General features: G+C 41.8%; 1 protein-coding gene across 2 annotated transcripts; it reads right to left on the bottom strand.

Moving 5' to 3' along the window:
* Positions 1 to 1,204: 1,204 nt before the first annotated feature.
* On the bottom strand, positions 1,205 to 20,374 carry Ap3m2 (adaptor related protein complex 3 subunit mu 2). 2 transcript variants are annotated; one of them, XM_042679479.1, is made up of 9 exons: positions 20,323 to 20,374; positions 17,880 to 18,224; positions 13,538 to 13,709; positions 9,494 to 9,631; positions 7,851 to 7,936; positions 7,521 to 7,654; positions 4,411 to 4,618; positions 3,855 to 3,999; positions 1,205 to 2,481 (listed from the first exon to the last, which is right to left on the bottom strand). In XM_042679479.1, the coding sequence occupies exons 2-9, from the start codon at positions 18,150 to 18,152 to the stop codon at positions 2,381 to 2,383; spliced, it is 1,257 nt and encodes a 418-aa protein (XP_042535413.1). In that variant the 5' UTR covers positions 18,153 to 18,224; positions 20,323 to 20,374; the 3' UTR covers positions 1,205 to 2,380. The 2 variants fall into 2 exon arrangements, with proteins under 2 accessions (XP_042535413.1, XP_042535414.1); XM_042679480.1 differs by lacking the exon at positions 20,323 to 20,374 and adding an exon at positions 20,192 to 20,217.
* Between the last annotated feature and the right edge of the window lie 3,191 nt (positions 20,375 to 23,565).

The following is a 23,565-nucleotide window of genomic DNA, read 5'->3' as shown; positions in this document are numbered from 1 at the left end:
CACTTCCATGCTGATGGGGAGCCTCATCTCTAACACATGACTGCTACAATAAAAATGTCTGGTACCTTGCAGCTCAGTTTCCTGCCTAACCAACCTGAGAAATTGGGAGAAAAGGGAAAGTTTTAGAATAAACACTGGCAGCTTTAATGACTTTTGTGATCTGAACCATAGTTTCTACCACCTTAGAAATGACAGAAACACTAACATTCCCCATTTTCCAGAGGTGGGTAGAGAATCAAACTCTACATGTGGCTTTAGGTCTCCAGAATAGACAAACTCCTCATTGCTTCTACTGCATGGTGCCTGACAGAGTTTATGTTGGTCCTGTCTCAGAACACTTGGGCCACAGAGAACTGGTACAGTTCAACTTTATTAGGACGTAAACAGAAGCATCTTGTGTATACCACCCTAGAGATGTAAAATGGCTGTTCATTGTTTCCTGTGACCTGGGAAACAAAGTCTTTGAGAGCCCTCAGGAGAAGTGATTCCCAGCATTCTGGAATCCACATGCAGAGATGTTTCCCCTTGCATGGGAGGTGTGCGTGTAGGGGTGGAGTAATTCTGAAGTGACACGGTAGGAATCACAACTGGTTCACAGTGCACAGTTCATCCCAGAGGGAAACCAGAAACCAACATTATTCTGCAGCAAAACTAAGTCCTGGAAGTAACAAGATAAAACTAGCAAAAAAAATTGCATAAGTATTTGGAAATAGGACTTTAGGGAAAAATTCTATGGTCTGGAGAGCACAGATTTCCCTTTTCTCCATGCACAATGCAGAGCATAACTGTTCCCTAAGCTATGATTTTTTGTAGAGACAGATAAATGCATCATTACATATTGAAAGAAAAATTACTCTTTGGAAAGCCTTAAATATTTCTTAAATTGCCATGTTCACTAAACACAATCAACATGGACTATTATCTTATGGCATTAATTATAGTCAAAGATTCAAGGAATTTTTTTGCTTTAAAAGAAAACTGGACTGATAGGTATCTATCATTAATAGGCATATTACAGAATACAAAAGTGAGCACAGTGACTCACACCTGTAATCCTAGCTACACAGGAGGCTGAGATCTAAGGATTGTGGTACTAAGCCAGTCTGGGCAGGAAGAGCTGTGAAACTCTTATCTCCAATAAAAACCAGAAGTGGTGCTATGGTTCAAGTGGTAGAGCACTAGCCTTGAGCTGAAGAACTCAGGGACAGTGCTCAGGCCCAGAGTTCAAGCCCCATGACTGACAAAAAAAAAAAAATAAGGAAATGATAAGTTTACCAAGAAGCTTCAGTAATCTCATGCCCTCAAAGCTCCTTTTATCTACGTCTCCTCATATTAAAGTTTCAGACAGGCAGCCTAAGGGCCCCACTGGGTCCAGCACCAATGAATGTAAATATGAGATCACTGGTTTAAGGTGAGGAATGACTTTATGGGAAATGACTTGCTGTTTCTACTCTAATATTATGAGACATAAAGTCTCCTGCTTTTAGAAAACTACAGGCAAGTGTCAGGTAACCAGAAAGGACTGTGAATTGTGTAAACTGAAGTGAAAAGAATGGTTTGGGGAGGCAGATAGGTAATCTCACTGAAGATGACAGACTAGATACTAAAGGCAATCAAAAATTAGATTGAAGAGCTAGTCCAGTATCGCCACAGTCTTTAAGATGAACTCTGATTCTACTGGAGTTCCATGTCAACAGTAGACTTGAATTTAAGAAGTCTCCAGTTAATTTCAACAAGTACAAATTATTTTTACATATTAGAGGGATTAGTAAGAAACCAACTCAGCTCTATTCTCCCATCCTCTCATTCATGTACTCGTTTCTTGCTGGTCTTTCTTTTTAGTATATATCCCTGGACTTCCTCTTGCTTCTCCCTCATAGATAGAATCTATTTTACATTGTGTGTGTTGCTGGAGATGAACCAGGGCCTCACACATGTTCAGCAAAGGGCTCTACCACTGAGTCACATCCTTGGCCCTACAGATCAGATCTCTAACTGGCTTTTCCTTAACTAACATTGATGTTTTTTCTTCCAAACTTTCTACCATAAAAAAAAGTCAAGATATCTTTCATTGGCTTTAGATACTAAAGCCACAAGCAACAAATGCTGGTGTTTTTCTAAAAGTGCTAAATCCAGTGTCAAGTATGGCTTCCCTCCATCACACACCTCTTCTCTAGCACAGAGTTGTGCTCAGTTTCAGTTTTGCCAAGATCTCCCTGGTGACCCTTTCTCCCTTGATTAGTTCCATGGCACTGAAGGCTGAGGAAAAAAGGGAGCAAGTAGGCCCTGGAGGGGACTGACCTAAGAGACAGGCTGATATTTTTAGACAAGTAAGAAATGAAAAAAGTGTTTCTGGCTGTTCATTGGCAAGACTCTCTGTTCAGGTTCGAACTTGGAACTTTCCAGCTTTGGTCATGTATTTTATACCCTTGAAGGGCTTGTACTTTTCTCCATACATATCCAGACGGTTCACTTTGAGTCCTGGAGGGAAGAAAAGGAAGGGGACAAGAGGAAATAAGACATGAGTATTATTCAGAAGACACAATTGGCACAATTGTTTATACTCATTTTAGCTCAGAGGTGAGCTGGAATTAATGGAGACTGATAACCATAGCCACTTCTGTGCTGTCAGATTCTTGGCTCTCGGTATAAATATGGACAGTGCAACTCTGCTTCAATGAAGATGCTATCATAAAAAAAATGACTTCTTGTTCTTATTACTTAACTGAACTCCACTTTATTAGACTTAAGTCTTTTAGTGGAGAAAACTAGGAATGTCATATAAAAGCTAAAGTCCATTTCTTACTTACCTACAGTTTCTCTAAAAATTAAATAAGAATACATGGAAATGGGGCTGGGAAGGTGGCTCAGTGGTAGAGCGCTTGCCTTGTATGCCTGAGACTCTGGGTTCGATTCCTCAGCACCACATAAGCAAAAAGAAAAAAGCCGGAAGTGGTGCTGTGGCTCAAGTGGTAGAGCGCTAGCCTTGAGTTGAAGAGCTGAGGGACAGCGCCCAGGCTCAGAGTTCAGGCCCCATGACCGGACCCCAAAAAAAAAAAAAAGAATACATGGAAAGAACTCACAAGAGTGCCAGCACATATTGACGCCTACAAAGTAGTAAAGTTTTGTGGTGTGTGTGTGTGTGTGTGTGTGTGTGTGTGTGTGTGTGTGTGTGTGTGTGTGTGTGTGTGTGTGTGTGTGTGAAGAGTGCCAGCACATATTGACGCCTACAAAGTAGTAAAGTTTTGTGGTGTGTGTGTGTGTGTGTGTGTGTGTGTGTGTGTGTGTGTATAAGAGTCTCATGGACTTTCCTGCCTAGGCTGGCTTCAAACAGCGATCCTTAGATCTGTCTCCTGAGTAGCTAGTATTACAGGTATGAGCCACTGGCATTCAGCTAGTATTAAGTTATTACCTCTGCTCTATGTAGGTGCAGAGTAGATTGACAATGTTCCAAAATTATATTAAGGACAAACATGAACATCTTTTGAAATTGGGAGAGAGGTGGACATTATTCTTTACTACTAGGAGTGGACATTATCCTTTACTACTATGAGCTAATCTTCTCAGACCAAAAACTTTGGGAATCTCAAATCAACAATCCTGGTCTGACCCAACAATGGCCTATGACCCTGCTATCTGCCATGGCTACTGCTTCTCAGCACTCTCCCACTGCAAACTTATACCAGCACATGCTGGAAAAAATACTTATTAAGGTTACATAGCATGTAATAAAGTCAAAGTCCGTAACTACTACCTCTTCACAGAACAGAAAGTCTAGGAAGGCTTTCTGCAATTTACACCTAGGAAAGAGCCACTACTCTCCTGGGAAAGCCTTGCAAGATGTGGCCACTTACCAGATATAGCCAGCTGCTGGATTTTAAACTGCAGGTTAATTGTGGGGTTCTCATCTGGTTTAGAAGTCCCAGCCTGAAGACTCATGGTCCCCTTCAAACTTGGTAGCTTCTGAGGGTTTATTTTCCCTACGTCCCAAGACAGCATCTTCAAAGAAAATGAAAACAGTAAGGTGGTCTTCCCAATACACTGTGGAGCTTTCATTTGAGTTGGTTGAGCTTCAGCCTCAGGGCAGGTGTTTTTTAACACCAATTTGTTCTCTCTCTTTTTTTTTTTGTCGGTTGTGGGGCCTGAACTCTAGGCCTGAGCACTGCCCTTCAACTCCTCAGCTCAAGGCTAGCGCTCTACCATTTGAGCCACAGTGCCACTTCTGGCTTTTTTTGCTTATGTGGTGCTGAGGAATCAAACCCAGGGCCTCATGCATGCAAGGCAAGCGCTCTACCACTGAGTCATCATCCCAGCCCCCTATTTGTTCTCTTAATGAACAATGTCCTTTAATGAATCTCATCTATAAAGGCTCCTGCAGAGCCACACTGGTTAACTTGAGCAATTCCCTACCTTTGTCACTGGGTCAAATGTGTGTGCTCCCTGGGACGGAGTGAGGCTCATATTCAGGACTCCTCTAGGCATCTGACTGGTGACAATCACCCCCTCTATGGTCTTCCCCATGGTCTGTTTGGGTCCCACGGTTATTTCAAAACGTCCAAGTGAACTGCTGTCCCGGAAACTGATATTATGTTTGACATACACTGGGATTGCAACCAGACTGGAAAGAGAGACAAAGAGGGAAAAAGCTCTTTCATTAATGTACTGCAAAGTGATATTTTGACATTTTGCTTGTGTTTGTCTGTGAATGTGTGTGTGTGTGCGTGTGTGTGTGCACCAGTCCTGAGCTTCTTCTGCTAAAGGCTAGCACTCTACCACTGGAGACACAGCTCTATTTCTTGCTGTTTTAGTAGTTTAGTGGAGATAAGAGTCTCACTCATGGACTTTTCTGCTGGGGCTAGCTTTGAACCATGCTCCTCAGATCTCTGCCTCACAAGTAGTTGACATTTTGCTTTTTGTGTGTTTGTATGACTATTGTGGTGTGTGTGGTGGGGGGAGTGGGAGGAACGGCTTGGGACTTGATCTCAGGGCCTGGGCAGTCTCTGAACTTTTGTGTGTGTGATTGTGCCAGTCCTGGGGCTTGAACTCACAGCCTGGGTATTGTCACTGAGCTTTTGTGCTCAAGGCTCTTCTACTTAAGCCATACTTCCACTTATGGCTTTTTTGTTGCTTAACTGGAGATCAGAATCTCACATATTTTCCTGCCCAGGATGGCTTCAAACTGTGATCCTCGGATCTCAGCCTCATGAGATTAGATGTTTGAGTTACTGGTGGCCAGCTGTCCCTCAGCTTTTTTGCTCAGGCTGGTACTCTACCATTTGAGCCTCAGCTCCACTTTTGGATTTTTGCTGGTTAACTGGAGATAAGAGTCTCACAGTCTTTCCTGCTCAGGCTGGCTTAGAATTGCAATCCTCAGATTTAAGCCTCCTGAGTAGCATTAGAGGCATGAACCCCTGGGCCCAACTACATTTTGCTTTTTTTGTCCAACTGGCAGCTTTTCTTCCCTTACCTGTGTTCTGTTTGCCTTCAAAAATAAACACAGGGGCTGGGAAGGTGGCTTAGTGGCAGAGCACTTGCCTTGCAAGCATGAGGCCCTGGGTTTGATTCCTCAGCACCACATAAGCAAAAAGAAAAAAGCCAGAAGTGGCGCTGTGGCTCAAGTGGTAGAGCGCTAGCCTTGAGTTGAAGAGCTGAGGGACAGCGCCCAGGTCCAGAGTTCAGGCCCCACGACCGGACCCCCAAAAAAACAAAACAAAACAAAATGGAATAATTAGTATTTTTCCTTTTTGAAAAGCAATGACAGTGTGTAGGACATAGCTTCTGATGACTCTGAATAATGTGAATAAGATCAAAAGGCCTACCTGAGCCTACCCTGAGAAAGCCACAATGTGCAATATAAAGAGACACTATACTTGTTCATGGCATATGATCAATCATTTACATATAATAACACACCTCAGGGAGATTTCATAATTTTTGATGTGTATGTGTGTGTGTGTGTGTGTGTAATTGGAGATAAGAGTCTCACTGACTTTCCTGCCTGGGCTGGCTTTGAACTGCAATTTCCAAATTTCAGACTAGAATTGCAGGCCCTCAGCTCTCTTGTAACTTCTTGAGAGTAGTTTCATTTGGCCTCAACTGATCCTCACAAGACCCCTAAAGAGGTAGGCTAGGCTGTCATGATTTGATGAGACAGGAAATCCTAACCACAGTTTCTAACATTCATTAAGTACCTCCTTTTCACCAGTGATTATACTAAATGCTTTCTATCCATTTACTCCTTAGCTTATTTAAATCCACCAAGTAACTATGAAACTGAAGCTACATGCTGTTTCCTAATGCGAAATAGGTACTGAGGGATGGACAGTATTTATGCCTTGTCCCTACACTTAAATGAGAGCAAGTTGGCCCAAGGTTACAAACCGTAAGAGTTCCAGGCAGGGTTGAGTCCAGGAAATCTGAACTAGCACTTATTCCCTAAGTCATTGATTCCAAACTGCTCAGGGAAACACTTGTAACTCTGAGGTCTTTTGAATCACTTCGATACACTCACCTCCTAACCTTCTACCATGCACCACTGTTTCCAAAAGTCTTTACACTCCAAATAAATAGAACATCCAAGACCAAAAGTCACTGCACTGATGCTTTTCATAGCATAATTAAACACTTTTTCAGGTCAGAAGATTAAATAAAGGTACGCTCAGATTCTGATTTGAAAGGGAAAATGTTATTTAGATAAGATGTATAACAACAAAAATAAATGCACAAACCAGGTACGGTATATACCTATTATCCTAGTACCGAGGAGGCTGAGATAGGAGGATCACAAGTTCCAGGCCAGCCAAGGATATACAGAGAGATACTATCTCACAAAACAACAGTAGCCAAAATGGTGACAAAAGCCTGTAATCGAATCTACTTGGGAAGTGGATGTTAGAGGATTTACATGCAAGGTTAGACTAGTTAGCAAACATTCTATCTAAAACTCAACTAAAAGTAAAAGGACTAGAGCGCCTACCTTTACAAATCCTGAGTTCAATCTCCAGAACTACACAGCACAATAACAACATCAGTAATCTTTTTCTTTGGCAGGAGGGTTTCAGTACTGGGGCTTGAAATCAGGGCTTGGGTTCTGTTATTTAGCTTTCTTGTTAAGGCTGGTGCTCTACTACTTGAACCACAACTCCACTTCAGGAGTTAATTGGTGATTAACTGGAGATAAGAGTCTCTCAGATTTTGCTGCTTCAAACCTTGATCCTCAGATCTTAGCCTCCTGAGTAGCTAGGATTATAGACATGAGTCACAATCATAATGAGCCCTTTCTTTGTGTTAAACATTATTTAAGTTCTTAATCTTCATGAGGTACTTTTAAAAAAAATTATTATTTTCAGGTAAGAAAGCAGACACAGGGTAGGGAAGAATTCACCAGAAGTGACACAATGACAAATCAGAGAAGCTGGAACTTGAACCCAGGTTAAATCTAGAGCCCAAGTTCTTAATTGCAACAGACATCATGTTCTCACACAGAAACAGGTTCCATTCCTAGTGACAGGACCGCTTACTTCTGCGCACTGACGTGGTAGGAGAGCAGACGGAAGTTCCCATCAGGAGGGATAAAGGATAGGATTCGTTCGGACTCCCAGCGCTTGAAACGAACACAGGGATGGAAGCTGACATCGTCCAGCAGCCTGGGATTCTGCAGCACCAGGCAAGGAAGAGCAAGACTCCAGATCAGATATCCAGTTTCTTTTGAAGTGCTTCTGCCACTGTTCTTGTTGAGACACTGAGCCAGACAGCTCTGTGCTGCCCTAAGTACTTCCTCTTCTCCATGCCCACCACCTCAGAAGCACCCACATCCATCCCAAGGGCTCACGCTTCAACCCAGACCTTACCATGAAGGAAAGGGTGAGGTCTGGCATTCCTGTCAGCTTGACACAAGCATCGATTACACCCTGGATCTCAGCAGCCACTGTGGAGCCTGAGGCAGGAATAAGACTAATGAAGGTTTAGTGTAACATAATATTAGTGAAACCATGGGATCCTATCAAAATGTCACGTGAAAAATGAGAAAAAAGTATTTGGCTGATTGTAATTTTGTGGGAAACTTGGTTATTACTTGAGAATTACATTTGTTTGAATTAAAAAAAATAAGACAACATCTAAGACCTCTAAAGATTTCTTATTTCCTTTCCTCCTCCATTTCCTTTCTCTTCCCTCTCTTTTTTCCTCTTTTCTAGCCATCTAGCTCATGAGCTAGATCCATACTTCTTCCAGACATTTACTAACTGCACATCCAAAGACACTCTGATGAAGTAAAGGATACAAAAGGATGAATGGGATAGTTCTTAAAGCAGAATCTTTGAGCCAAAATCAATTTCCCACGAGAACTTCCCTCTCTATGGTTCCCAGTGAACACTGTTCTAATTACAGGAGTCTTTTTGCAACCCGTGTGGCTCCTAGCCATTTCTTGCTGCTCAAAATGCTGCTCTTCTTTTTTTTTTTTTCTGGATGGGGGTCCGGTTGTGGGTCCTAAACTCTGGGCCTGGGTGCTGTCCCTCAGCTCTTCAGCTCATGGCTAGCACTCTACCACTTGAGCCACAGCGCCACTTCTGGCTCTTTTTCTTTTTGCTTTTGTGGTGCTGAGTCTTTAAGCATGTCCACATCCCAGAGCTCCCTTTTGTCCCTATGACATTACAAAATTCTTTTCAATCTTCATATAAATGTAATAGCACAGGTTATAATTACAGAAATTTAACAGTTTTCCTCAATATTGTGGGATTCTTTTATGTCATTGGTTAAATCCATAATTCATTCTTTCACTACTATATAATATTCTGATGGATAACCACATCAAAATTTATGTCCTTTTTATTGTTAATGTGTTTTTGCATTATTTCCCAGTATGACATATGAGAGGTTACTATGTCACTTTAGCTTGAAATCCTCAAGTTTTCTTAGTTTTCTCTTTTTATGCTTATCAGTCTTTATTTCTCAACAACATTTTGGGAAACACTCATTAGAGTGGTTGCTCCAAAATCCATGCAGTCTCAAATCCTTCTGCTCACTCTGCTGATAAATCAAGCACAGTTGCTTCTGTATGCTGTGCTCAGATCAGCAGGACACTTTTTATCTGTTCCACCTTTCCTGTCCTTCTGTCTGCATCACTAGACTAGCTTCAGATGTAGCTGTTACAGTAGCCGCCTCATTTCTCTTTATCACCAAATACCCACCATCGCCACTGTGCTGCAGCAACCCAATGAGTTTACAATAAGCATGTATTGGATAGGTAAATTCATCAACGTGAAAAGAAATTGCTGCAAATTGCTCAGCTCTTGGACTTATAACAGCGGTAGGAGTATGACACAGACATGTGTGTCATAACACCAAGTCTACTACCATCACCACAGACAGTGCCTGCTGAGGAGTCACTCACTCAAAAGCACTGATCCTAGGGGAGGAGTTCTGACACTAGCAGTATCCTGGGAAGGGGTCTCTTTCTATTTGCATACCTGTGTAAGATCTTTGAAGCACCTACCTGATTTATCAATGATGGCATCGATCTCTTCAATCACATCAAAGTAGGCCTCGTTGTTGGTGTATTTCACCCCAGTCCGTCGCCAAGGTACCACGGACAGCTGCCCAGTTGGAAGCTGGTCACCTACATTGGTACTTCCTGAGACAATTGATATTGCTACTTTTAGAATCAAATTGATACTCTTGTGCCAGTTTGACTCTAATATAACCAGAGAACACTTCCCTAGAAGTTTCTCTTCCCTCTGTGTTCATGCACCATCAAACAGCAGACAAGTACTTCTTTATAGGGTAACACTCCATTGTCACCACTGCTCTGTTGCTCCAGCAGAATAAAGGTTTTTTTAAAAAAACCAGCTACCTGTGAAACAGATATCATATTTTTTCAAAGTAACATGAACTGAAGTATCTCAAATTCCACAATAGCTTGCAGCTTTAATAATGTATTGGCTTTCCACAGAGTTGGTAATCTACATATTGTTATAAAATTTTCATGGCTAAAAAGAGCATTTTTGTTTGAGGTAGGTTCTTAAATATATTAATGGTAGGTATTAAAATGTACATGTCAACTTTCTCTATCCCACACTAATACTGAAACTTAGGAAAAGAATATAAATCAGAGCCTTCCCTGTCCTTAAGAACTGTATATCCATTCACTGACCTGCTTTTTTCCAACACATTTACATACAGTTATCAAAAACTATTTTTTTACTTTTAAGATTTTAAACTGAAATAATAAGTATAATTTAAATTCCATTTCCTTCTTCGATTACCTGGATCTTTTTTTTTCTAAAGAAAGAAACAGCAAATTCATAGATATTCAGCATGTTTATAAAACATTTTTATTTTATTTTTTCCAAAGGGTCCTCAAATACTTCCACCTCTAAGTAGGATACTAAGGCTTAAATAACTTCACAATATCCAAAATACTCAAAAAGCTTTTAAGGCTTGAAATGAACTATGGCTAGTGCAAACAGACCAAATCTGTTACTGAGCTAATACCATATACTTTTTTTTTTTTTTTGTCAGTCATGGGCCTGAACTCGGCCTGGGCGCTGTCCCTCAGCTCTTCAGCTCAAGGCTAGCGCTCGACCACTTAAGATACAGCACCACTTCCAGCTTTTTCTGCTTATGTGGTGCTGAGGAATTGAACCCAGGGTTTCATGCATGCAAGGCAAGCACTCTACCACTGAGCCACCTTCCCAGCCCCCTATATACTTTTTAATGATCAAAACTTCACAATACAACCTGTATCTGGCAGGACACATTTTCTGTTGCTCTGTTCTTAAATTTTTTATTTTGTTTTGGTTCTTCTAACATGGCTGCTCTGTGAGCTTTTGCCTTATACACTATAAGAACTAAATATTCCTGGGCATTTCACAGGGCAAATCCTTCTAAAACCCTTGTATGTAATTTTTTTTCCAAAACAATCCTGGCTAGTCTTCAAGTTTATACCATTTTTTCCTTTCTCTTTCCTTTTTCTTCCTTTCTTTTTTGGGGGACAGTGCTAGGGGTTGAACTCAGGTTCTTGCACTTGCTTAGCTGGGGCTCTACTACTTGAATCACACCCCCCAGCCCTACTGTGCTTTAATTTCCAAACAAGTTCTCATGAGTTTTACTCGTGGCTGGCCTCAGACCACAATCCACCTATTAATGCCTCCTGTGTAGCTGGAATTACAGTGTATACCATCATGCCCACCTTGTTAAGATGTGGTCTCACTAGTTTTTTGCTTGGGCAGGCTTTAATTTACATATCAAACAAGACCCCAAAGTAAAACCTTAACAAAGCACAAAGATTACATTGACTAAGTCACTTAAAGTGTGGCAAGTGACAATTGTGAGAACCTATCTTTATATATTAAAAATACATAGACTCCTTCACCTTGTCATGTGTATTTCTGTGATAGCTTTGTATCAGTACAAATTGGTAACTTTTCTAAGGGTCAATTTGGCTCAGTACATGAAAATTCCCTATAATATACATGTATCTTGGTCTAATACTTCCATTTCCAGTATACAAACATTAATCCTTTGTCATTTAAAAGGAAAACAATCATGAACATCAGAAAAAGGACTAAGTAAACAACTTAAAGGCCAGGTTAAGTTTAAATATTTGCATATACATATATACATACACACACACCCACAGAGGATTTGTTACTTAAAATTTTTTTGTCCATCTATTATTTATCTGTGTAGAAAAGATAAAACCAGGCATAGTGACACATGCCTTTAATCCCAGGCCTGGGGTGTGGGTGAGTAGACAGTAGGATCTGGAGTTCAAGTAGGAAGTCTCAAAAAAATTTTTTAAAAAAGAAGAGATAAGGTCATATGTACATAGCTTTTGAGCTTTTTGCTCATCTGATAAAATTATCTGAGACATATCCTAATTATTGCAAATGAGGGAAACCATGGGGAAAAAAAACAAGAGAAAAAGAATGAACTGTATGGAGGATCTAATGAGAGCCTCTTTTTTTTTCCAAAAGTTGGAGTCCATGTTAATATGCTTCATTATATATAGTCTTTTGCACTAAGTGTTTGACGTTTGTGATCTTGAGATCCCTGTTTAGAATATCTTCTACATATTCTAGTTCTTACAGATGAGGGAGATCACGTGACCTGCTTTTCTTTGGGTCTGCCTTACTTCACTCAATATAATTTTTTCCAAGTTTTTCCATTTCTTATGAAAGGAACAATGTTATTCTTTCTGATGGAAGCAGAGAATTCCATTGTGTATATGTACCACATTTTCTTCATCCATGCATCTACCAAGGGGCATTTGGGTTGGTTCCAGATCTTGGCTATTGTAAATAATGCTGCAATGAACATCGTTGTACTGGTGGGTTTAGTGTGGCCTTGTTTGTGGACATTTGGGTAGATTTCCAGACATGGTATTGCTGGGTCATAGGGGAGTTCTATGTGTAGTTTTAAGACGATGCTAACCGAAACAAACCCCAAGATATGGACACAAGTAGTTCTTCTTTGTTGTTGTTTTTAATGTACTATGAGATTGTTTTGTTTCCTTTGTATGTTCTTGCCCCTATGGTATATCTCCTGTTATCACTGTACTTGATATTGGCACCCTGCATCTTGTATAGACATTTGTTCAATGCTGAAACAAAGACACAGGATGACCCATTGCAACAATGATACCCACAAGACAGTACATTGGAAATGAAGTTTACAACTTCGGGAGTGGGGGGAGGAGTGAGGGAGGGAGGGGAGGGAAGGGATAGGGGGAGAACAAAGGAGACAGGAACAATTCTCGACAAGAAATGTACTCATGTAACTGTAACCCCTCTGTACAGCATCTTTACAATAAAATAAAATAAAATTTTAAAAAAGAAGAGATAAGAACTATATACTAAAAAAATGTTAAAAGTAGAGTGGGGCTGGATGCTTACACCTGTAAGCCTACCTACTCAGGAGGCTGAGATCTGAGGATCACAGTTCAAAGCCAGCCCAAACAGGAAAGTCCAGAAGACTCTTATCTCCAATTAATCACCAAAAAGCTGGAAGCAGGGTTGTGGCTCAAGAAGTACAGTGCTAGCCTTGAGCAACAAAAGCTTAGGAACAATGTCCAGGCCCTGAGTTCAAGCCCCAGGATTGACAAGCGTGCACATGCACACACGCACACGTGTGCACACACACACAAAGCATATTGAATATTAAAGTATTTTCATATTCTTTGTGCTTTTCTGTTTCTGAAGCTTTTATAATAATATTTTTCTTCTGTGATCAAACTCCTACTACTACAAATATTATTATTACTATTGTAGTGGCAGGGATTAAAGCCCTTGTACACACCAAGTTAGTAAGTACTCTACCACTGAGCTATGCCCTAAGATCATGAATACCTCTTTTTGTCACTGAAATAAAAGTACCATTTATATAAAACAATATTATTTCAGATCAGACTCAAAGATCATGAAGAAAATAGTGAAGCACTTGAATACTTAAAATTCTAGAAGATTCCAAACAATGTACACACTCCAGTAGCTATATTCAGGGTGGTAGCAGCTCTTTGTCATTGTTCTCCCCACCATACCTGTTATCGTGTTGACCACTGTTCGAAGGATAGTGGGAGGCTTTATCAGTTCTTTGAGGATATTTGACTCAGTAGCCAAGGGAAACCCATTGTCAAGCATCTCTTCCAATACCTCATAAACCACAACCACATTGTCTTTGATCACTGGCTCTGAACAGACTCCAAAATAGTCCTGGTGAAAATATAATACACACATTAATCACTCAGAGATGATTGTAAAAAAAAAAAAAGAGTATTCCTAAGGATCTGTCTGCCTACCATGTTTAGCTGGTGTTTTGGGGACATTCTTCCTCAATGAGGAGACTGGGCAGAGCCATATTTCCCTGAAGCTGCTTAGCTTGGTAGAGAGAGCTTGGACTGGTTTATAGTACTAGAACCATTATATACTTTCTCTAGGAAGTCAACCTCGTAAGGGCAGTTGCCTCTACATGATAATATATAGAGAATAGAAGGCTGAATCTGGATCAACAATTTGAAAAAAAATATTCAAAATCATAGTACTTCATATGACAGAATTGTATATGAAAATCCTTTTAATCCCTCTTTTGTTATTTCTCAATATTCACACATTAAATAAGAGATAAAGAAGGGAGAGATGAAATGAGGGTTGGCTGGTACAGCAGAAAATCTCTTTGGACCATCTCTAATGGTAGAATTCAACAAATTCTTTAGAAGACCATGCTTACATGGTCTGAATTATAATCTTAATTGTCACTCAGTAGGTTAAGTCATGTTAAATAATTTGGGTCTTGACTGATTTAGTGGTAGGATCAGGATGACATCAGGCTGACATACTGGGGTGTTTTAAGAATAAGTATGGTTAAGTGGGGGAGTTGGGGAGGGAAGGGATAGTAGGAGAAAAAACAACAAGCATTACCTTACTCATTACCTTACTCACATAAACCCCTGTACAGCATCTTTACAATAAAATGTTTTGTTTTTTTTTTAAAGAATAAGTATGGTTGGTTAAACTGGGTACCTATGGCTCATGCCTGTAATTCTAGATACTCAAGAGGCAGAGATCTGAGGATGGCAGTTCGAAGCTGTCTCAGCCAGAAAAGTCTATGAGACTCTTATCTCCAATTAACTACAAAAAAGCCAAAATTGGAGCTGTAGCTCAAAGTGGTAAAGCATGAGCCCCAGGACCAACACCAAAAGAACAACAACAACAAAAAATATAATTGGTTAACTGACAGTGTATGAAAGTATCTATACACTAGAGCAATGTATGAAGACCATAAGGATTAAAGAAAAGCTTGTAGTTGGCCAATGTAACATTCTAGCAACGTCAATCTGACTTTTACAGACCCTCTGAGACAGTTGTGCAGCCTTTCTGAGATTCAGTGAGAGCTCTGATTATTAGAAGTCATTTCTTTAGCTAAGCTGAAATCTTCCGCCTAGCTCTACCCCACAGAGCCAGTTTATACAGCAGTCCTGCCATTCTTTGAAGACAAAAACTCAGGACCAAACTCGAGATCCATGTGTGCTGTGGTATGGTTTTCAGATCGTTTCATCACTTGCCAGTTCTTTGACACCCCAAATTGTAAAGACAATACTAGATGCAGTCTAAACTACACCCAGTAATGCTAGGTACCAGTGAAATCCCAATACCCATGGCACTGAGGAGTCAGGAATGTATTTCTAAGGCAAAAAAGGAAGACTAAAGGTGTATGTATCATAGTTCCTTCCCCAGAACAATTTTATTTAGATAATAAAACACTTAGCTTGGGTTTATAAACCTGGTAAGGAGATGGCAAGGCCTTGCAATATGACAAAGTGCTGAACAAAAGCACATGTGCTTCTGTGGCTGAACCCTTCCACCCCCCTGTAAGCACCAGGACAGAATATTCAGACATGTCCATGTGGTTTTGTTTTTGTTGTTTTGGGTTTTTGTGCCAGTATTGGGGTTTGAACTAAGAGCTTAGACATTGTCTCCTTTAGTTTTTTCATTCAAGTTCGGCACTCTACTACTTGAGCCACAGTTCCATTTATGGTTTTTGGTGGTTAATTGGAAGTTGGAGTCTTATGGACATTTCTGCTGGGGCTGTCTCTGAACCTCAATCCTCAGATCTCAGCCTCCTGAGTAGCTAGAATTACAAGAAGAACCACTGGCATGCAGGCAGGACATGCCAACTTTCAACAACTACTTCAAAAACGACTAGCCCTGAAGTCCTGGAATTCAAAACTAGCAACTTTACCTTTGTTTTTCCATCTTCCTTTGTGGTTTGAAATAGATGAAACAGCCTGTTTTTTCACTTCCTACCTTTTAATAATGTACATGCTATTGGCATGGCACTATGAAGCAGCTGTGGAACTTCTCTGATGGGACTGTAACCATAGAAGGGGTAAATACGTGAGGACCTCATAACAGAGTTCAGGAGGAATTTACTCCTAGATTTTCCCCAGAGTGAGGCTTTCCTGTATGTATGCCACATCAAAACTGGAATCCCAGAAAACCACTACCATCAGTGTTTAGTCAGGAAAAAAAACTTTGAAAACAATTTTAATTCTCTTGGGGATGAAAGCAGCTGCAGTCATGTGATGCAGATGTGAGTGCAAATGAAAGAACTCTTTGAGTTGCTTTTGAGCATAAGCCTAGGTCCTTATCTCATTGTGCTAATTGCAGACATCACTCACTCTGATGCAGAGGTTACAGATGGTGAGTGTCAGGGAAAGAACTCTACTGTCTGAACCCAGAATCTGGCGTGTTAAGCAGTGCTCATCTCCTGAAATATCTCATCTCCCCACTACTCTGCTTGTTCAAGATCTGAAGATCAAAAATGAAAACAGTACCTTGCAAAAGGTGTCACAAATTCTTCAGAAACTTATTTCCCAATCCTATGTTTGCAACAGAGCTCATCTTCAGCCCTTACCCAAGCCCAAGGCAAACCATGGACTCACAAATAACCCCCACAGGGAGACTTAAAACTAGGCATTACTTAACGTTTACTGCTTTTCTCTTCCTTTTACTTTTGGCAATACTAGAGTTTTTTTTTTTTTTTTAGGAAACCACACACTTAACACGTTTGATCTAATTAAAGCAATGCAGCTAACAATGGCTAGCATTAAGTCCACCAGATTATTTTTAGCAGTTCTGAGATTTGAACTCGGGACTTCACAATTGCTAGGAAAATACACTACCACTTGAACCATACTTAGCCCTTTTCTTGCTGTATTTTTCAGCTAGGGTCTTAAGATTTTTCCCTCCAGAGGCCAGCCTCAGACCAAAATCTTCTTACATATGACCTCCCATGCAGCTGCCACTGAGCTCACCTTATTGACTAAGATGGGGTCTTGCTAATTTTTTGCTGGGAACGCCTCCATCAATGATCCTTCTTATCTCCAGCTCTTGAGTAGCTGGAATTGTAATTGTGAGCCACCATGCCAGGCTCAATTTGTCATTTTGGATGTAGCCAATTCAGCAAACAGAATTAAAAATCTCATCAAATAGATGGAGAAAGCAAATAACATTTGTATTTAAAATTCTAAAAATTTTCTTAACTTAAAAAAAATTTCTATGCCGGGCACTAGTGGCTCATGCCTGTAATCCTAGCTACTCAGGGAGCTGAGATCTGAGGATCGCAGTTCAAAGCCAGCCCCGGCAGGAAAGTCCAAGAGACTCTTATCTCCAATAAACCACCAGAAAACTGGGAGTGGTACTGTGGCTCAAGTGGTAGAGCGCTAGCCTTGAGCCGAAGAGCTGAGGGACAGTGCCCAGGCCCAGAGTTTAAGTCCCACGACCAGGAAAAAAAAAAATTCTAGGCCAGGTGCCAGTGGCTTACACCCATAATCCTAGTTACTAAGGAGGCTGAGATCTGAGGATCATGGTTCAAATCCAGCCCAGGCAGAAAAGTCCCTGTGAGACTTTCATCTCCAATTAACCACTCAAAAAGTGGAAATGGTGCTATGACTCAAAGTGGTAGAGTACTAGCCTTCAGCAAAAGAGCTCAGGGACAGTGCCTAGGCCCTGAGTTCAAGCCCCACAACTGACAAAAAAAAAAAAATTCTAGCCAGGTGCTGGTGCCTCATGCCTGTAATCCTAGCTACTCAGGAGGCTGAGATCTGAGAATTATGGTTCAAAGCCGGCCCAAGCAAGGTAGTCCATGTGATTCTTAATATTCAATTAACCACCAACAAGCTGAAAGTGAAGCTGTGTGGATCCAGTAGTAGATCCCTGAGCAGAAAAGCCAAGGGATAGCACCTAGGATCTGAGATAAAGACTAAGGACACACACACACACACACACACACACACACACACACACACACACTTCTTAACACTAACAGACATAGGACTATATATACATTTTACAGGTTACATAAACTTTTCTATATTCACAAACCTGGAATGTGTCCACTACTCGGTGAAGGAACTCAATGACAAACAGAGGTGGGACCTCTGTCTGGATCACAGCCACAAAGAAGATCTTGTGGCGGTAAACACTTAGGAGATAGTGATGAGGGGTAGGGATGACTGGAGGCACATTTTCTGCCTCAGTAGCTCTCTCCTGTGCCTCAAAAAAGTAATCACAAACAGAACGGCTGACCACACTTTTCCAATGTTTCTCCAAGAAAATGTCTCCAGAGGAGTTGATCAAGAAAAGACTATGAATCATGGCGGAGATTATGGATGAGAGATGGAAGTCTTTTTAGTCAGAAAGCCTTTTGACTCTTAAAAGTCTTCAACCCTAAAAACAAAAGAAGTTTCATTCAGTTCCATTTAAACAAAACACCTTCCTCATCTTTCCCAGTGGTCCAAGATTGCACATTTTTCAAAATTAGGCTTAAGTCTTTCTGTATTATATAAGCTTGAAGAATCCTTCCCACAATTCTTATTATCTTATTTATTTTTGTGCTGGGTCCTGGGACCTGAACTCAGGGTCTGTCCTTTAAGTTTTGTCCAGCTTTTTGATGGCTAATTGTACACAGAGTCTCCCATATTTTCTTCAGTGATTTTCAGATCTCAGCCTCCTAAGAATCCTCCTAAGGACTACAGGTATGAGCTCCAGGTGCTGGGCCTTCCTAAGAATTGCCACGATGATTAACAGCCATATCATTGTACTCAATTACCTTTTCTAGTGCCTGAATTATATCCATTTGAAATACTGCTTCATGTTGGATTCCTGTTTTCAACTGAGAAAAGGGGACAGAGCCTCTGCCTCAGTTTTTGTTGCCTTACTGCTGCACAATATCTTCCTGCACACTGATAAGCTTTAAAGAAAACTGGTGACTTTGCAATCATTATTTTGGGCACAATTCACATATACCCAAGAAATGTGAGGCTTAATATAGTAGGGGCTGAGGAGGTGGAATTCAGTAGTAGAGACATGCTAATGACACCATGGGTCCCCAGAAAAGGAAAAAAAAAATAAACATGTTAGTCACTAGCTAAATGGGGCCAATGAGCATTTGCACTGTGGGTGGTTGAGAATGTGCTGTTAGATATACAACAGTGGACACTAGTAGTAGCTCACACCTGTAATCGTAGATACTCAGAAGGGTGACATCTGAGGACTGTGGCTCAAAGCCAGCAGGAAAATCTTTGAGACTCTTATCTCCAATGAATGATAAAAAAAAAAAAGCTAGAAATGGAGCCTGTGGCTCAAGTGTAGAGTGCTAGCCTTGAGCAAAAAAGCTCAAGGCCCAAGTCCTGAATTCAAGCCCTAGGACCAGCATGCGCACACATGCACACGTGCACACGTGCATGTGGGCACGTGCACACACACGCGCGCGCGCACACACACACACACAAAGTAAGATATACAATAGATTTCTGAAGGCTTTAGGTAGTAAAAGAATTTTAAATATCTCATCAATTAATCTAATACTGATTGTATTTTGTAATAATGTTTTAATATATTGAGTTAACTAAAATATACTAAAAATTAATCTGCTTAATATAGATACTAGAAAATGTAAAATTACATATGTGGTGTGCTTTGTATCTCTAATGCCTATGGGATGGTAGGGTGCCATTGTGGTCTTGATTCAAGACCCCCTTCCTCTGAGCACTTGTTTGCACTAATCTCTTACTGGGTGCCAAAAAAGAAAGGGGAGAGGGAAAGGGGAGAGAGGAGGGAAGAAGGAGAGAGGGAGGAAGGGAGGGAGAGAGGGAGAGTGGGAGAGAGGAAGGAAGGAAGGAAGGAAGGAAGGAAGGAAGGGAGGGAGGGAGGGAGGGAGGGAGGGAGGGAGGGAGGGAGGGAAGAAAAGAAGAAGAAGAAAAAAAAAATACCACCTCTGGAGGACCCCAGGTCTCTCAGGCTGCAGCATCTCTAAGGTGCTAGCTGCCAGGACAAGGTCCACGCTGGTGGACCTTTGGCAGAGGCCTGTTGCACCAAGCGTCCGGGGTGAGCTTAGTCACTGGAGGAGATCGCCAACAGGAGGCGAGGCGGGCCCCAGGGGGCTTATTTCTGCGCTGGTCCCAAGCGGTAGCATGCCAACCAATGATGGAGGCCCTTCGGGGAGCGGGTGGGCCGACAGTGGAAGATAGAAGGTGGGGATTTAAAACCAGCGCATATCTCGAGGGTGAAAGGGACCGGGTACCAGGGCCTGGCCAGCTATCACACAAGCGTTGCCATGGCAACAATGTTCCCTTCTTTCTCCGCCATCCGGTAGGAGAGGACCACCTCCTCGAGCCCACTACTCTATCCCTTACCTTCTCCCATCGCCAGCCGAAGCCCTGAGGGTCCAGCCAGCGCCGCCTCGTGACTCTGCCACGCCCCGCGCCCACGCCCTGACCCTCGCATTCCCCACCCCCGCCTCGGCCAGGGTCGCAGTTCCACTCACCCGCGGAGCTCCTCGCAGCGCCCAACGCTCAGCCGTGCAGAACGCTCCGCCCCCCGCGCTTACCGGACGCCGCTCGCACGCTGATTGGCTGGCAGCCCGCTGCGACCCAGCTCTGACGGCCTCTGATTGGGCATCGGGGATCCGTTCCTCTCCTCTGATTGGTCGCCGTTCGGGGCTGATCCCGTGATAGGGCTCGAGCCCCGTATTGGCCCTTGTGGAGAGGCCGGTAAACCGGATTATTGCGGCTCGGTAGCTGAGAGACCCGATTAGAGGACAAGGGCGGTCTTCCGGCTCTCTGGGAGCCAGTCATCCAGTCACAAAGTACTCGCTCGGCCTCAGGACTGCCACCTGCGTAATTGCGGCTGCGCCTCCCTGGGGACGCCCAGGATATGCAATGGGAAGGAAAGGGCTTGTTCAAGAGCACGGTTTATTCCACAGCACCTCTTGCGTAAGCAATCATTACATAGGTGCGTTTACAAAAAGACAGCCTTTTCATTTATGTGCATTGCTTAAGCCACACGTGCTTGGCTGCACAACCTCTCATCCAGAACTCTGGACCAAGATTCAGGAGACATCTTCCCACCCCACCTACACCACCACCTGCCTGTCCTTGACATAGCACTCACCTTTCAGGATCTCAGTTTCCACGTCTGAAAATGAAGGGGTTGGGCAAGTCTCTCTCCAAATTGCTTTGGAACTGTAGAAACTGATCCTATCATAAGTGGTTCAAGTCACTATGATTCACAAAAAGCAAGGCATTAAGGAAGAGGAAGTGTGGAAAGGGTTGGCCCAAGTTCCTAGCATCCTATCTAGACCTCAGTATGCACTTTGGTAAAGCAAAATGTGGGTAGAAGGTCCTTCGTGCACAATGCCTTTGTTGAAAGTGGTATGGATTGTTGTTTGTCATACATGCAGAGGATAGATAATCGTCTGATTCAGAAGAAAAGGAGAAGAGCTGAAAGAATGGCTGGATGCTGCAGTATTGTGTAAACTGAGCAGCTGTGGTGTCTGAGTGCTGAAGTCAGAATCTGGGTCAAATACTTCCCACCCATATAACCTTGAGAAGGTACTTTCACTTTTCCAACTTCAAGTTTCTTCTCAAATTAGGACACTAATATTCCCTGCTTCAATAGAGTGGTTGTGAGAGGGTTGTGTTGGAAAAGTGTTAGCAATTGCTATTACCTAATAAACATTACAAGACACAGTAATATATATTACTATGTGTCTGTGACCCAGAAATACAATCTCTGCCATGAGCATTTCTCATTCATTTACTGAGTTAACATTTACTAAAGATGCTGTAATGATTGCTACCACAAGTCTAACTGGCAAAACAAATAAATAGTTATAATACACTGAAGACATCCAGAAACATCTGAAAGATGTGCTGGGAGAGAGGACTGATCTAGAGATGTCCTTCTAAACTGAAACCTGAAAATGCATGTGAGTTCTGCAGAAGAAGGAATGCAAGGATATGGGAAAGAGTACCAATGGGATGTCCTGGAGAGCTGAGCTAGAATGGGAGAATGAGTGCAGGAGATGAGATCAGGAAGGTACATAGGAACCAGGTAGTTGTCAGACTCAGAATAACTGTATTTACAGAACACTGAGTTGGGTATCGCCCATTAATTCTATTTAATTTTAAATTTGTACAAATTTTAAATTTGTACAAAGAGGTTTAAATTCAACCTATCAATTTATGAATACATTTTGATCAATGTCACTTCACTCTATCATTCTCTTCCATCTCTTCCAACCCATCTATCCCCTCAAGTTACCTGTTTCCATTCTCACATGTACATTGAGTGAGTATTCTGACTGTATTTGTCCATACTTCCTCACTCCATTTGTCTTTCTCCATCCTTGACCTGCCCTCCTGACAACAGTATTCAGTTCATTAAACTAAGTTAGTTGCTCAGGTTGGTCCTGATCTCTTATGTTCAAATGATGCTCCTGGTTAAGCCTCCCAAGCATTTGAGACTATAAGAGTATTCAGTGAACCTTCCTGTATGGCAAGCTATGTTCTAAGACATGGATATATCACATCACTAAAGTCTGGCATGGTGGCTCACACCTACAATCTCAGCTACTTGAGAAGCAGGGATTTGTGGTAAGATTGAGATTTGAAACCAGCAGAGCAAAAAGTTTGAAAGACCTAACTTCAGTCAATAGTTCAGTCTACTGTGGAAATCACTGGTAAACCAAATGTTCTTTACTGAATGGCCACCATGGAGGGTCCTATCCAGAGGCCTAGCTTATACCTCAGGGTTGAGATGTTCCATACTTTATGTGTGGAATATTGTCCCTTTGTCATACTCAGTATATATAACTTCCTGAGTGCGGGAACACTTTAAATGACAATGACCCTTGATATTTTATCTCCAACACTAACCCCTTCACAAGCACTCAGACCCATATATACAGTCACAAATTCCTAGTTCACAACTCCAATTATGTCTCTCAGACACTATAATAGACCCAAAGGGAAACAGAGTTAGTCTGTTCTTTCTCCAGCTCTAGTTCACATCTAATTGTTTTTTTTTTGTATGTGTGTGTGTGTCCGGTCGTGGGGCCTGAACTCTGAACCTGGGTGCTGTCCCTCAGCTCTTCAGCTCAAGGCTAGCGCTCTACCACTTGAGCCACAGCGCCACTTCTGGCTTTTTTCTTTTTTCTTATGTGGTGCTGAGGAATGGAACCCAGGGCCTTATGCATGCAAGGCAAGCGCTCTACCACTGAGCCACCTTCCCAGCCCACATCTAATTTTTTGTATCCTATCAGTGACCCAATATTAACACAACTGCTTCAACCAATACCCACAAATCATCCTTAAATCCTCACCTGTCATCTGATTCAGAGGCAAAACATGTTGACTCCACCTCTAAATGTCAACTCTATTTTTCCTTTCCAAATTCAGGCCACTATCACCTCTGGCTTGAAAGACTGTAACCTCTTCTGCACTCATCTTTCTGCTCTATTTCCACACTCTTTAATACCTTCTAAAACTAGAAACATCTGCAGCTTGGGTTTATCCTTGTATTCTCATACCATAAAAACAAATATCTTCATCTGTCCTCCCCTCTATCTCCAGTTGACTCTCTTGACACTTCTATATCCTTTAGTCCAAGTTCCCAGCTTCTGGGCCTAGAAAATGTTTTCCTTTGCCTGGAAGGCTTTCCCCCTGTCTCCACATAGCCAACCCTTGTTTTTCCTTGAGGTCATCTTATGTTACAGCTGCAGTTTGGC

Source organism: Dipodomys spectabilis, unplaced genomic scaffold (genome assembly GCF_019054845.1).
Source record: "Dipodomys spectabilis isolate Male_0828 unplaced genomic scaffold, ASM1905484v1 ptg000052l, whole genome shotgun sequence".
Classification (NCBI taxonomy): domain Eukaryota; kingdom Metazoa; phylum Chordata; class Mammalia; order Rodentia; family Heteromyidae; genus Dipodomys; species Dipodomys spectabilis.
This window is presented reverse-complemented; position numbering and strand designations above follow the sequence as displayed.

Coding starts and splice junctions, on each gene's coding strand:
- Ap3m2 (XM_042679479.1), bottom strand. CDS start 18,152: ATGATTCATAGTCTTTTCTTGATCAACTCCTCTGGAGACATTTTCTTG. Junction 9,632..13,537: donor AGTGGTCAACACGATAACAG/GTATGGTGGGGA, acceptor CAATTGTCTCAG/GAAGTACCAATGTAGGTGAC. Junction 7,937..9,493: donor TGCCATCATTGATAAATCAG/GTAGGTGCTTCA, acceptor TTCCTGCCTCAG/GCTCCACAGTGGCTGCTGAG.